This window comes from Lampris incognitus, chromosome 6 (assembly GCF_029633865.1).
Source record: "Lampris incognitus isolate fLamInc1 chromosome 6, fLamInc1.hap2, whole genome shotgun sequence".
Lineage (NCBI taxonomy): Eukaryota > Metazoa > Chordata > Actinopteri > Lampriformes > Lampridae > Lampris > Lampris incognitus.
This window is the reverse complement of record NC_079216.1, coordinates 4,288,607-4,300,581: the sequence shown is the minus strand read 5'-3', so window position 1 is coordinate 4,300,581 and position 11,975 is coordinate 4,288,607. Positions and strand designations below refer to the sequence as shown.

The 11,975-nt window shown below is 49.7% G+C and overlaps 1 protein-coding gene across 1 annotated transcript in view; it reads right to left on the bottom strand.

Moving 5' to 3' along the window:
* LOC130113939 ((2R)-3-sulfolactate dehydrogenase (NADP(+))-like) overlaps positions 1 to 11,975 on the bottom strand; it is a 28,624-nt gene that overhangs the window by 324 nt on the left and 16,325 nt on the right. The window contains exons 3-5 of the mRNA XM_056281647.1: positions 8,577 to 8,765; positions 2,406 to 2,467; positions 607 to 660 (exon numbers count right to left, since the gene is read on the bottom strand). Coding sequence (XP_056137622.1) covers positions 607 to 660; positions 2,406 to 2,467; positions 8,577 to 8,765 — 305 coding nt within the window. The remainder of the gene's footprint in view (positions 1 to 606; positions 661 to 2,405; positions 2,468 to 8,576; positions 8,766 to 11,975) is intronic.

The following is an 11,975-nucleotide window of genomic DNA, read 5'->3' as shown; positions in this document are numbered from 1 at the left end:
GGAGGTGGAGGTGGAGGTGGCAGAGATGAAGATGATAAGATTTTCACTGGGAGTGATGAAGAAGGACAGGATTAGGAACGAGTATATTAGAGGGACAGCTCAGGTTGGACGGTTTGGAGACAAAGCAAGAGAGACAAGATGGAGATGGTGTGGACATGTGTGGAGGAGAGATGCTGGGTATACTGGGAGAAGGATGCTGAATATGGAGCTGCCAGGGAAGAGGAGAAGAGGAAGGCCAAAGAGGAGGTTTATGGATGTGGTGAGGGAGGACATGCAGGTGGCTGGTGTGACAGAGGAAGATGCAGAGGACAGGAAGAGATGGAAACGGATGATCCGCTGTGGCGCCCCCTAACGGCAGCAGCTGGAAGTACTAGTAGCAGAGTTAGTTGTTGTTTACTGTCGGTCCTTGTATTAAGACGCCTGTCAGTCAGTCTGGGAGTGACAGCAGCTTCCTGAGCTGTGGTTTGTGTTTTGGTGGTGGGGCGACCCTTTAGTTGACATTTGGATAGAGGATTGTGTCTTTAAAGTGTTAAGACAAAAGTGAGTCAAAAGGGAATATTTGAAATAAAACAAGAGTTTCTAACTGGAATAAAGAAGGTGTCTCACCTCTTTGGCTCGCGTGGGGACCACAAGTGGGGATGTGTTGGTGAAAGACATGCCCTGTGACAGCAAGGATGGGGAAACTCATTAGGCCTGTCTCCATCGCTGTTTGATGTGAATGTGACTAGACCAGTGGTTCTCCACCTTTTTGGGGTCCTGGACCCCCTGCGTATTTTTGATCTACCCTGAGGACCCCTCCACCTGCATTATAGCATTTATTCACTCTTTGGGGCAAAAATAAGAGCTTTCAGTTGTACCTTAGATATATGTAACAAAACAGAATTCTTATGCAGTAACTTTCAGATATATGTAACAACACAGAATATGTATTCAGTAACTTTCAGATATATGTAACAAAACAGAATATGTATTCAGTAACTTTCAGATATATGTAACAAAACAGAATATGTATTCAGTAACTTTCAGATATATGTAACAAAACAGAATATGTATTCAGTAACTTTCAGATATATGTAACAAAACAGAATATGTATTCAGTAACTTTCAGATATATGTAACAAAACAGAATATGTATTCAGTAACTTTCAGATATATGTAACAAAACAGAATATGTATTCAGTAACTTTCACGTATATGTAACAACACAGAATATGTATTCAGTAACTTTCAGATAGATGTAACAACACAGAATATGTATTCAGTAACTTTCAGATATATGTAACAACACAGAATATGTATTCAGTAACTTTCAGATATATGTAACTAAACAGAATATGTATTCAGTAACTTTCAGATATATGTAACAACACAGAATATGTATTCAGTAACTTTCAGATATATGTAACAAAACAGAATATGTATTCAGTAACTTTCAGATATATGTAACAACACAGAATATGTATTCAGTAACTTTCAGATATATGTAACTAAACAGAATATGTATTCAGTAACTTTCAGATATATGTAACAAAACAGAATATGTATTCAGTAACTTTCAGATATATGTAAAAAACCGGAATATGTATTCAGTAACTTTCAGATATATGTAACAAAACAGAATATGTATTCAGTAACTTTCAGATATGTGTAACAACAGAATTTTTATGCAGTAACTTTTAACAATGCAAACGGGAGCGAGATCTCTTATTAAAATACAATAAATTACACTTGTGAAACAGATGTAATTAGAGAAAAAAGTCCTGTTACCCTTTATAGTTTAGGTAGATAAAGGTCTCGGTCACATTTGAGTAAAATAATCCTATTTCTACAAATGTCATACGATCTTTTTTGTAAAGATATTTTATTTTCACGGACCCCTTGCAATTACACCACGGACCACTAGGGGTCCGCGGACCCCCGGTTGAGAAACACTGGGCTAGACTGTGTGAAAACGGAGACGTTTCAGTCAGCCCTGTACAGACTCCTCACGTCTGTGGTCCGTTGCATACAAACAGTAACCCCGGTTATAAGTACATGTTTCCCTTAACTCTGCTGGTGGTGTTGTGTTTCAAAGTGCAATGACATCGTCTTGCGTCAGCGTTAAGCAAAGGTCAGATGAAGGAGAGAGCTATCGGCAATAAATATATATATATATATATATATATATATATATATATATATATATATATATATATATATATATAATAAATAAATAAAACTGAAAATGTTGTGCTGTCAATAGGTGATGGACACATTGTCCATCACGCTAAAAAGGAGACGGGGAGATCACACGCTGTATAAATAATGGAATTCATCGGTAATACACAGAGTCGCCACTTGAGGGAGACAAAAGACCTGGAGACGACACTAATGAGAAACAAATTCCAGATCAGAGATGTACTTACTATCATGTTTTCTTTCAGGGCCTGCATTGCGTAGTATCCGGCAATACCATAATGGTTGGAACCTGCAAGGACAAAATACCAACATTGTGGTGACCCACATCTATATAACTAGAGATATTCACCTAAGAGATAATGCACTTCCGCTTCCGGTACAGAGTTCAGTGTCGTTGTCGAACGTATGACATGCTAAGTTGGAGCTAGTAAACTACCTCGACTACTGTCACGTCTCCTGTCTCGTTGTTTTCTAACTCCACATTGGTGACCCCGACGTGATCGAACAACTAATACGAGTATGTCTGACAACGACGACGCCGGTGCTAACAACATGGCTATTGCTAACGCTAGCATTTACGCCGCTACTGTGAAGCTACCCGACTTTTGGCAGCATAATCCACGGCCGTGGTTTCAACATGTGGAAGCCCAGTTCCAGCTGAGAGGGATAACGCAGGATGCAACGCAGTACTTCCACGTAGTGGCGGCGTTAGACGCATCGACAACGGCGCGAGCAATGACGCTGTTGGAAGCTCCGCCAGCTGCTGGCAAGTACGATGCTATAAAGACATTCCTCCTGAAACTATTTGAACTGTCGGAGCTGGAGAAGGCAGACCGTTTACTGTCCCCGAATGGCCTCGGCGACGGCAAACCGTCTGAGTTAATGGAACAAATGCTGTCTGTGCTGGGATCGGCTGATCCGGCCTTTCTTTTCACACACATTTTTCTGAGGCAGCTCCCCGCACCTGTACGCACAGCACTGGCCAGTTCTCCTCTCGCCGCCTCCAAGGACTACCGTTCTCTGGCTGCTGAAGCAGACAGGGTTTTCCTGGCCAACCGGCAACAGTTTGTGCACGCCCTGCTACCCCACCAGACCGCCCCACCACCACCTGTGTACGACTATATGGACACCGCGGCTGCGGTGACAGCCCGCCGCCAACCGGACGACGGGCTCTGTTATTACCATGCCAGGTTTGGGGCAAAAGCAAAACGGTGTCGCAAACCCTGCAGTTACAGGGTTCAGGGAAACGCCAAGGCCGGCGCTCGTTAACGGCTATGGGCGCCGGCCGTGACTGCAAGCTGTTGTTCATCAGAGACTCCTTGTCGGGCCGGCGGCTGCTGGTTGACTCTGGCGCTCAACGCAGCATACTACCAGCACAAGCTGTGGACACGATGACCGACAGTCACGGCCCCCAGATGGACGCCGCCAACGGCACGTCCACTCGGACGTACGGTATCAGACATGTGGACGTGTGTTTTGGCGGCCGACGTTTCGGCTGGGACTTTGTGATGGCTGCTGTATCCACCCCGCTCCTAGGTGCGGATTTCCTCTGTGCTTTCAACCTGCTGGTGGATGTTAAAAACTGTCGCGTGATTGATGCCGTCTCTTTTGCGTCATACCCCTGCACGCTTGGGGGCGCTGGAGCGCTGTGCCTCGCTAACACACTTCCCCACAGGGGATCCATACCAACGCCTGCTCGCAAATTTCCCCGAGCTCACCACATCCACCTTCTCCTCGGCGGTGGCCAAGCACGGCGTGGAACATCATATCACCACAGTGGGCCCCCCGGTTTACGCCCGGGCCCGACGCCTCGACTCGGCCAAGCTCGCAATAGCCAGGGAGGAGTTTTCGACTATGGAGCGCCTCGGCATTGTCCGCCGTTCTGACAGCCCGTGGGCTTCCCCTCTTCACATGGTTACTAAGGCCGACGGGGGTTGGCGCCCGTGCGGGGACTAGCGTCGCCTAAACAATGCCACGACCCCCGACCGGTACCCCATACCGCACATACAAGATTTCTCTACCCACCTGGCGGGCGCTGCCATCTATTCCAAAATCGACTTAGTGTGGGGGTATCACCAAGTGCCGGTCCACCCACTGGATGTCCCAAAAACGGCTGTCATCACACCCTTTGGGCTCTTTGAGTTTTTACGTATGCCTTTCGGCCTTAAAGGGATGGCGCAGACGTTTCAGCGCCTTATGGATTCTGTGCTCCGTGACATGCCATTTTTGTTTGTGTACTTAGACGACATCCTCGTGGCCAGCGCGTCGGCGGAGGAACACATGACGCACCTCAGACAGCTGTTTGACAGGCTCAGCGAACACGGCCTCATCATCAACCCAGCTAAGTGTCAGTTCGGGGAGTCGTCCATCACCTTCCTCGGGCACCACATCACTCCACAGGGGGCCGTTCCCCTCCCTGCCAGGGTTGAGGCTGTCACCATGTTCCCCCGCCCCCGCACTGTACAGTCGCTGCAGGAATTCCTGGGCATGGTGAACTTTTATAACCGTTTCCTGTCCCGTGCCGCCCACATCATGCGTCCCCTGTATGAGGCCCTGCGGGGTAAGAAGTCTAAGGACGAGCTGGACTGGTCTTCGGGGATGGACGAGGCTTTTGTGGCCGCCAAGACCGCGCTGGCCAACGCTGCGCTGCTAGCTCACCCGTCGCCTGCCGCCCCCATAGCCCTTACAACGGATGCCTCCGACTACGCCGTGGGGGCCGTGTGTGAGCAGTGGGTGGGGGTGGGGGCTGGCAGCCGTTGGCGTTCTTCAGTAAACAACTCCGTGAGAGCGAGCGCAAATACAGCACCTTTGATAGGGAACTACTGGGTCTCTTCCTCGCAACCAGACACTTTAGGTTCCTATTGGAGGGCCGACAGTTCACCGCTTTCGTGGACCACAAACCGCTGACGTTCTGTATGGCCAAAACCTCAGAACCGTGGTCTGGGCGTCAGCAGCGCCATCTCGCGGCGGTTTCCGAGTTTACCACGGACATACAACACGTGTCGGGCAAGGATAACTTCGTCGCCGACTGCCTTTCACGGGCGGTTGTTAACGCCGTTCACTTGGGACTCGACTACGCCGCTATGGCAGCGGACCAAGCCAAGGACGCGACCGTTCAAGACTACCGGTCGACCCCTACGGCGCTACGGCTGGAGGACGTGACGTTCGACGCGGCCAACACCACCCTCCTCTGTGACATCTCTACCGGTCAACCGCGCCCCCTGGTGCCTACTTCCTGGCGGCGCCGAGTTTTCGACACCGTCCACGGCCTTTCCCACCCGGGAGTGAAGGCCTCGACCAAGCTGGTGAGCGTCAAGTTTGTTTGGCCTGGGCTCCGTAAGGATGTTAGAGCCTGGGCCGGCTCGTGTGTGGCGTGCCAACGCGCCAAGGTGCACCGCCATACCAAGGCCCCTTTGGCGCCGTTTGTGGTTCCAGAGAGGTGGTTTGACCACGTCAATGTTGACCTGGTGGGTCCCCTGCCCCCCTCCCGTGGTTATACGTTCCTCCTCACTATTGTGGACAGGGCCACCAGGTGGCCAGAGGCTATTCCCTTGTCCTCCACGACGGCAGCAGAGGTAGCATGGGCGTTCATCGGCTGCTGGGTGGCCCGTTTCGGCACGCCGGGTGACATCACGAGCGACCGGGGCTCCCAGTTTACCTCGGAGCTCTGGACGGCGGTCGCTGAGCACCTGGGGATGAAGATCCACCGCACTATGGCGTACAACCTGCAGAGCAACGGACTTTGTGAGCGGTTCCATCGGGACATGAAAGCCGCTCTGCGGGCAAGCCTCACTGGCTGCGACTGGATGGACCGGCTCCCGTGGGTCATGCTCGGCCTGCGTTCGGCCACGAAGGAAGACCTCCAGACCTCTTCCGCTGAGCTGGTGTATGGCCAGCCCCTGCGGGTTCCGGGGGAGTTTCTTCCGGATGCTATGGCTCCCTGGTCGGCCGCCTCTCACCTCAGTGCGTCCCGGAGCGCTGCCGGTGCCTTCGCTCCCGTTCCAATGTCTCAACACTGCCTCCCCCGGTCCTACGTCCCCAAGGATCTGCCATCGGCGAGGTACGTCTTCATTAGGCACGACAGCCATCGGTCCCCGCTGCAGCCCCCATACGACGGGCCCTTCCGCATCCTGGAGGCGGGGGATAAGAACTTTGTGGTGGACATGGGGGGCAGGCCGGAGCGGGTCGCTATAGACCGTCTCAAGCCCGCTCACTTGGACATTGGGGAGCCAATGCAATTGGCCCTACCCCCGCGGCGGGGACGCCCTCCTAGGTCGGCCCCAGCACCTGCCTCTGTTCCTGCTTCGGCCCCGCCTATGGCCCGGGTTTCGGCCCCATCTGTTTCCCCTCCTGTGAAGCGCAGCCGTTATGGCCGCAGGGTCCGCCCCCCGTCTCGTCATTTGTTTTCCCCGTGACTTTGCACTATGTCATTGACTGTTCTGTTGTAGAGTCTATTTTTATGTTCATGACTTGCGCTTTTGCTGTTTTGCATTGTTTTGTGTAGGTGAATTCTGGGGGGGCCTGTGTGGTGACCCACATCTATATAACTAGAGACATTCACCTAAGAGATAATGCACTCCCGCTTCCGGTACAGAGTTCAGTGTCGTTGTCGAATGTATGACATGCAAAGTTGGAGCTAGTAAACTACCTCGACTACGTCTACTCTCACATCTCCTGTCTCGTTGTTTTCTAACTCCACAACATGTATTGCTGTTGTGATATTAATTTATCTTCACAGAATATGGAGTTTAAAAACCGGCGGTCATTTTGACCGCCCACGGTCGTTTTAGGGTAGAAGTGAAATCCCGGTCGTTCTAGGGTTATATTCTCCATTCACCGCTAACTTGGCGGTTGTTGCCAAACCAGAAGCCAAAAAACGGAAGTTCGTTCCAGTTCCGGCTGTGAATCTGCCCGGTTGTAAACTAGCAGAGGGGGTTCTGGGCCTCCACGTCGGTCATTGTTTTTCGGTACACCATCTCGTTGAGGATTGCTATGCATTGTAAACCTACTGTAACCAAGCACATTTCCGCCATCCGGGGTTGTACTGCACCAGGAGGCGACGTCGCTAACCACTCGACTGAAAGGAGCCAACCCCCTGGCGATCGGCCGGTGAGTCTTTTTGCAGGTTACAGTATCATATTATCCCCAGTCAACAAGCGGAGGTGACAGTAAGTGGACATGGTTTACGTAACATATCTCCATGGTAACCACACAAAGCTGCCATTTTCTACCTGTGTTTAGGATTTGACTCCCCTTGGCGTGAGTGCGTTATGGTTATGTTATGGTTACGTTATGGTTGTGTTAGGGTTATGGGGTTAGGGTTCATTTCACCTAACCTAGCCTCACTCCAAGCAGGAGTTGGAAAATTCTATAACACCAGAATAGTGTCTGGTCCCAGATAGCATCCGGATGTGGGCCACTTCAGGCAGTGATGCAGCACTGATGACCTTCTTCTGGCCCTGACAAAATGGATGTGACCCTGAAGTGGCCCATGTGGTAAATGGTGAATATGGCCCAAATATCACAAAACAAATATGAGCCACCTTTGGCAAATATGTGGCACATGCGGCATTGCTACGACTTGGTTCTGGCCCAGATCTGGTAAACAGGAGCGGACCGCCCAAGTGCCATCATTCCTGCGGTATGTGGGCCGGATGAAAGTGTCAGGTGTGGGAAGGGTCCAGGCCACAGCAATGTTGCTATCTGGGGTGGATATTAGATTTTTGGGTGAAATAGTATACATCCTCCTGTGATGGCCTGGCGGCCTGTCCAGGGTGTCCCCCCGCCTGCCGCCCAGTGACTGCTGGGATAGGCTCCAGCATCCCCGCGGCCCTGAGAGCAGGATAAGCGGTTCAGCTAATGGACTGCTGGAGGGATAGTATACATCCTGGCATTTTCAGTATAGCCTATTTTCCATACTGCAAAGATTTCAATGTAGCATACGTAAACTGGGTACTATATAGTACGTACCACGGCCGTAGTATGGGTATTCAGACACATCCTTGCATTTCATCATGGCCGAAAACGCCACGCTTATAGAGAAATAAAAGAATTGGTTTTGGGAGGGAGCGAGTGTTACGCCTCTTATTAGATTCTTGGATCAATCAAAACACGTTAATGATGGAGTTCGGTTCATTCCATTCCATTATCCAGACCGCTTATCCTGCTCAGGGTCGCAGGGATGCTGGAGCCTCTCCCAGCAGTCATTGGGCGGCAGGTGGAGAGATGCCCTGGACGGGCCACCAGTCCATCACAGGGCCAGCAGTCCTAACAGCAGTGTTGTTACAACACAGGGTGACCATATTTTGTTTCAGTGAAAACTCTCGTGTCTGTCCCTCCATCGCAACTTCACATATTTCTATTTCTTTTCCCCTCTGTCTTCAGGAAACAGAACCTACCGCGTGCCACCACCCAGCCGATGCCTGCCTCCTTGGCCTTCTTGATGGCCAGGTCCATGCAGAAGTTTCCCACAACGGGGCCCAGAAGGTTCTTGCCGTCCACAAGCGCCGTAGCAACCGTCTCCTTCTCCACCACCGGCTCTCCGTCTTTGGCACAGATCCCCATCTGGATGTCTTTCACGTACATGTCTGCACAATGACCAAAGAAGAAATCAACCAACCAACCAAACTTTATTTACATGCAATTTATTACATGATGCATACATTATATACAAGAGTGATTAGACAAAAGTTTACATTATGCGGATGCAAATATTCACACAGCAAATGTACATCTAGAAATGGATGTGCAACCCTGATTAGAGACGACTTGTGTTTGATTTCTCCTGACGGGGAGAAGAAAACATTTTTCAGAGCAGAACTCTGACTTCGAGGCCATCTGAGATAAACCAGAACAACAGGATGTGGACTGTCTGGGTCATCCGCACTGCGAAGGGGCTGGCTGTATGTAACACGGGGGAACACGCCTCAGCTGGGAGTTATTCCGTGAGGAGAGCAGAGCTACGGGTGCTGTGTAGGGACAGACTGCAGCTACGGAAGGCAAACACAATATGTTACACCTCCCCTCTTAAGCAAAAATAGACATGCGGTGAACTTTACCTGTGTAAATAAAGAGCATACCTGTGTAAATCTAAATGTGATTCTGTACTCACTAACTTGGAAGGAGCGTTTTACCAGCACTTTAGTTTCTCAAGGTGAGTAAACTCAAACATCAGATTCAAGTCAAATCGACTCTGTGCATAACTGTAGTCCACCGACTTCCGGTTTCTACTGCAGCGGTCATGCCAGTTTCCTGTTTGTTGGCGTGTGCTGTTGACAATGGCACATTTTTTCGCCATGCCTGCAAGATTTACCATGGATAAATGTCAGCGGCACGAACAGAATTGTCGACAAACGTCCACCTGCACCTACGTACTACTAGGATGAGGATCCTCATCCTCATAACTGTGGACGTAACTTGATATGTACAACTTGAAACTTCTCACCCGTTTGCTGGTAGCTGCAGGTGAAAGTTTGTCCACAATCCTGTGCGTGCGGTTGACATTTAGCCATGGTAAATCTTGCAGGCATCGCGAAAAGTATGCCATTGTCAACAGCACACGCCAACAAACAGGAAACTGGCATGACCGCTGCAGTAGACACCGGGTGGACTACAGTTATGCACAGAGGCGATTCAGACACTTAGGGTTTCAGTCTATTAGGAGGTTTCGCAACCCTGCCCTGCCTAGTAGTAAGCTGTTCAGTTGGCCAGGCTTGAGTGGAGCTCAACAGTAGTATTTTGGGTGGTGCGTGTTAGTTCTGGGAACTCACCAAGCCCAGCTGGTACACGCTGTGTTGGAATGGCGACAACGGTGCGGTTTGATTTGTTTTCGTTTTTGTCAGTCGTGGTTTTTTAGTGAGTCCAGACGAACAACCGGGCCTAAAGCCTCAGCCGTATCGCCACTGAGTACATCTTCCTGTGCAACGTCCACAATTTCAAACTCAGCGCTCACCTCACACTTCTTGTGTTTGATCAGTAGATCAGCTGCAGCAGCAGGCTTTAGCTTGTGGTTGGAATAAGAGTGAAGTACTGAGCTAGAGTATTTTAGCTCCCCTGTGTGTATAAGGAACTGGTATCTGTCTAAGGTCCATGCATTGCTTTTGGAACCTGTTTCGAGTCTGAACTGCACCTCCTGAGACAGAATTTCAAAGCTTACGTTCCATTTGATATCTGTAGGACTGTCAGTCTGTGTCAGATTTATGTGCAGAATTTCCTCATCTAGTGAATCCTGACTTGGCTCAACACTCACTGCATGTTACCGCACATCTGCCACACACAGCCACCCGGTGATTTGTTTTTTGTACAGTAGGAATATACTGAGCCTTTCTTTTAGCTGGGCACTTTCCTTTGCTCCACTTGTGCTGGGGGTCTTTTCCACAACTTGGGCAGCTTTTGGGTTGGTTGACTGATGCCTGCCTCTGATGTGTGGGTTTTGACTGTCCTTTACTGTATGTTTTCTTATTAGGTGCTGGGTACTTTGCTTTGGCAGACACTACTGATACTTGCGAATCACCCTCTCTGACGATGCTTATTTGTTTCTGTGACATTTCAAACTGCTGAGGGATTTCTAAAGCTTTACCTATTGTCAGGTCCTCGCCTTTGTCCAGCAGTCTTTCTTGGACCCTTTTTTCTCGCGCGATTGTGTCGTCAGTCAACATGTCATCTGGGTCAGCATACTCACAATCCATGAGTATGAGTCTCAAATCCTTAACAGACTTATCAAAACTGTCACTGGGTCCTTGTTTCCTTTGTTTGAAACGATGCCTGGCTATTGGCTTATGTTTCCTCGGTCTGATGTAGCTGGCAAACTTATCCAAAGCTTTAGAGGGCTCCTCTTTTTCACCATCAGCCCAGTTTAACGTTTTGTAGATTTCTCTACCTTGCTCGCCGATCCACGTGCCTAGCCAACCGGCTCGCTGTTTAGCCGTTAGCTCAGAGAGCGTTAGCTAGCTCAAAGAGCATTAGCTGGCTCAGAGAGCATTAGCTAGCTCAAAGAGCGTTAGCTAGCTCAGAGAGCGTTAGCTAGCTCAAAGAGCATTAGCTAGCTCAGAGAGCGTTAGCTAGTTCAGAGAGCGTTAGCTAGTTCAGAGAGCGTTAGCTAGCTCAAAGAGCATTAGCTAGCTCAGAGAGCGTTAGCTAGCTCAGAGAGCGTTAGCTAGCTCAAAGAGCATTAGCTAGCTCAGAGAGCGTTAGCTAGCTCAAAGAGAGGACCATCAAAGACAAACGTGACATGACTCCTGAATCTTTCAAATTCTTGATATAAATCAGGAGCCTGCCGGTCGATCTTGGGGTGTTCAAATCGCGAGGATGCCATTGTTACTTATTTTTCTGTTCTTGACAGAATTCTGACACCTTGTAATGTATTTAAAACGGGACACGCGTCTCTCTGCGCATAACTGTAGTCCACTGACTTCCGGTTTCTACGGCAGCGGTCATACCAGTTTCCTGTTTGTTGGCGCGTGCTATTGACCATTGTCGTGATGCCCGCAAGATTTACCATGGATAAACGTCAACCATGAGGATCCTTATCCTCATAACGGTGGACGTAACTTGATATGTGCAACTTGAGACTTCTCACCCGTTTGCTGGCAGGTACAGGTGAAAGTTTGTCGACAGTTTTGTGCATGTGGTTGACATTTATTCATGGTAAATCTTGCAGGTGGGCGACACGGTGGCGCAGTGGTTAGCGAGGTCGCCTCACAGCAAGAAGGTCCTGGGTTCGAGTCCCGGAGTAGTCCAACCTTGGTGGGTCGTCCCGGGTCGTCCTCTGTGTGAAGTTTACATGTTCTCCCCGTGTC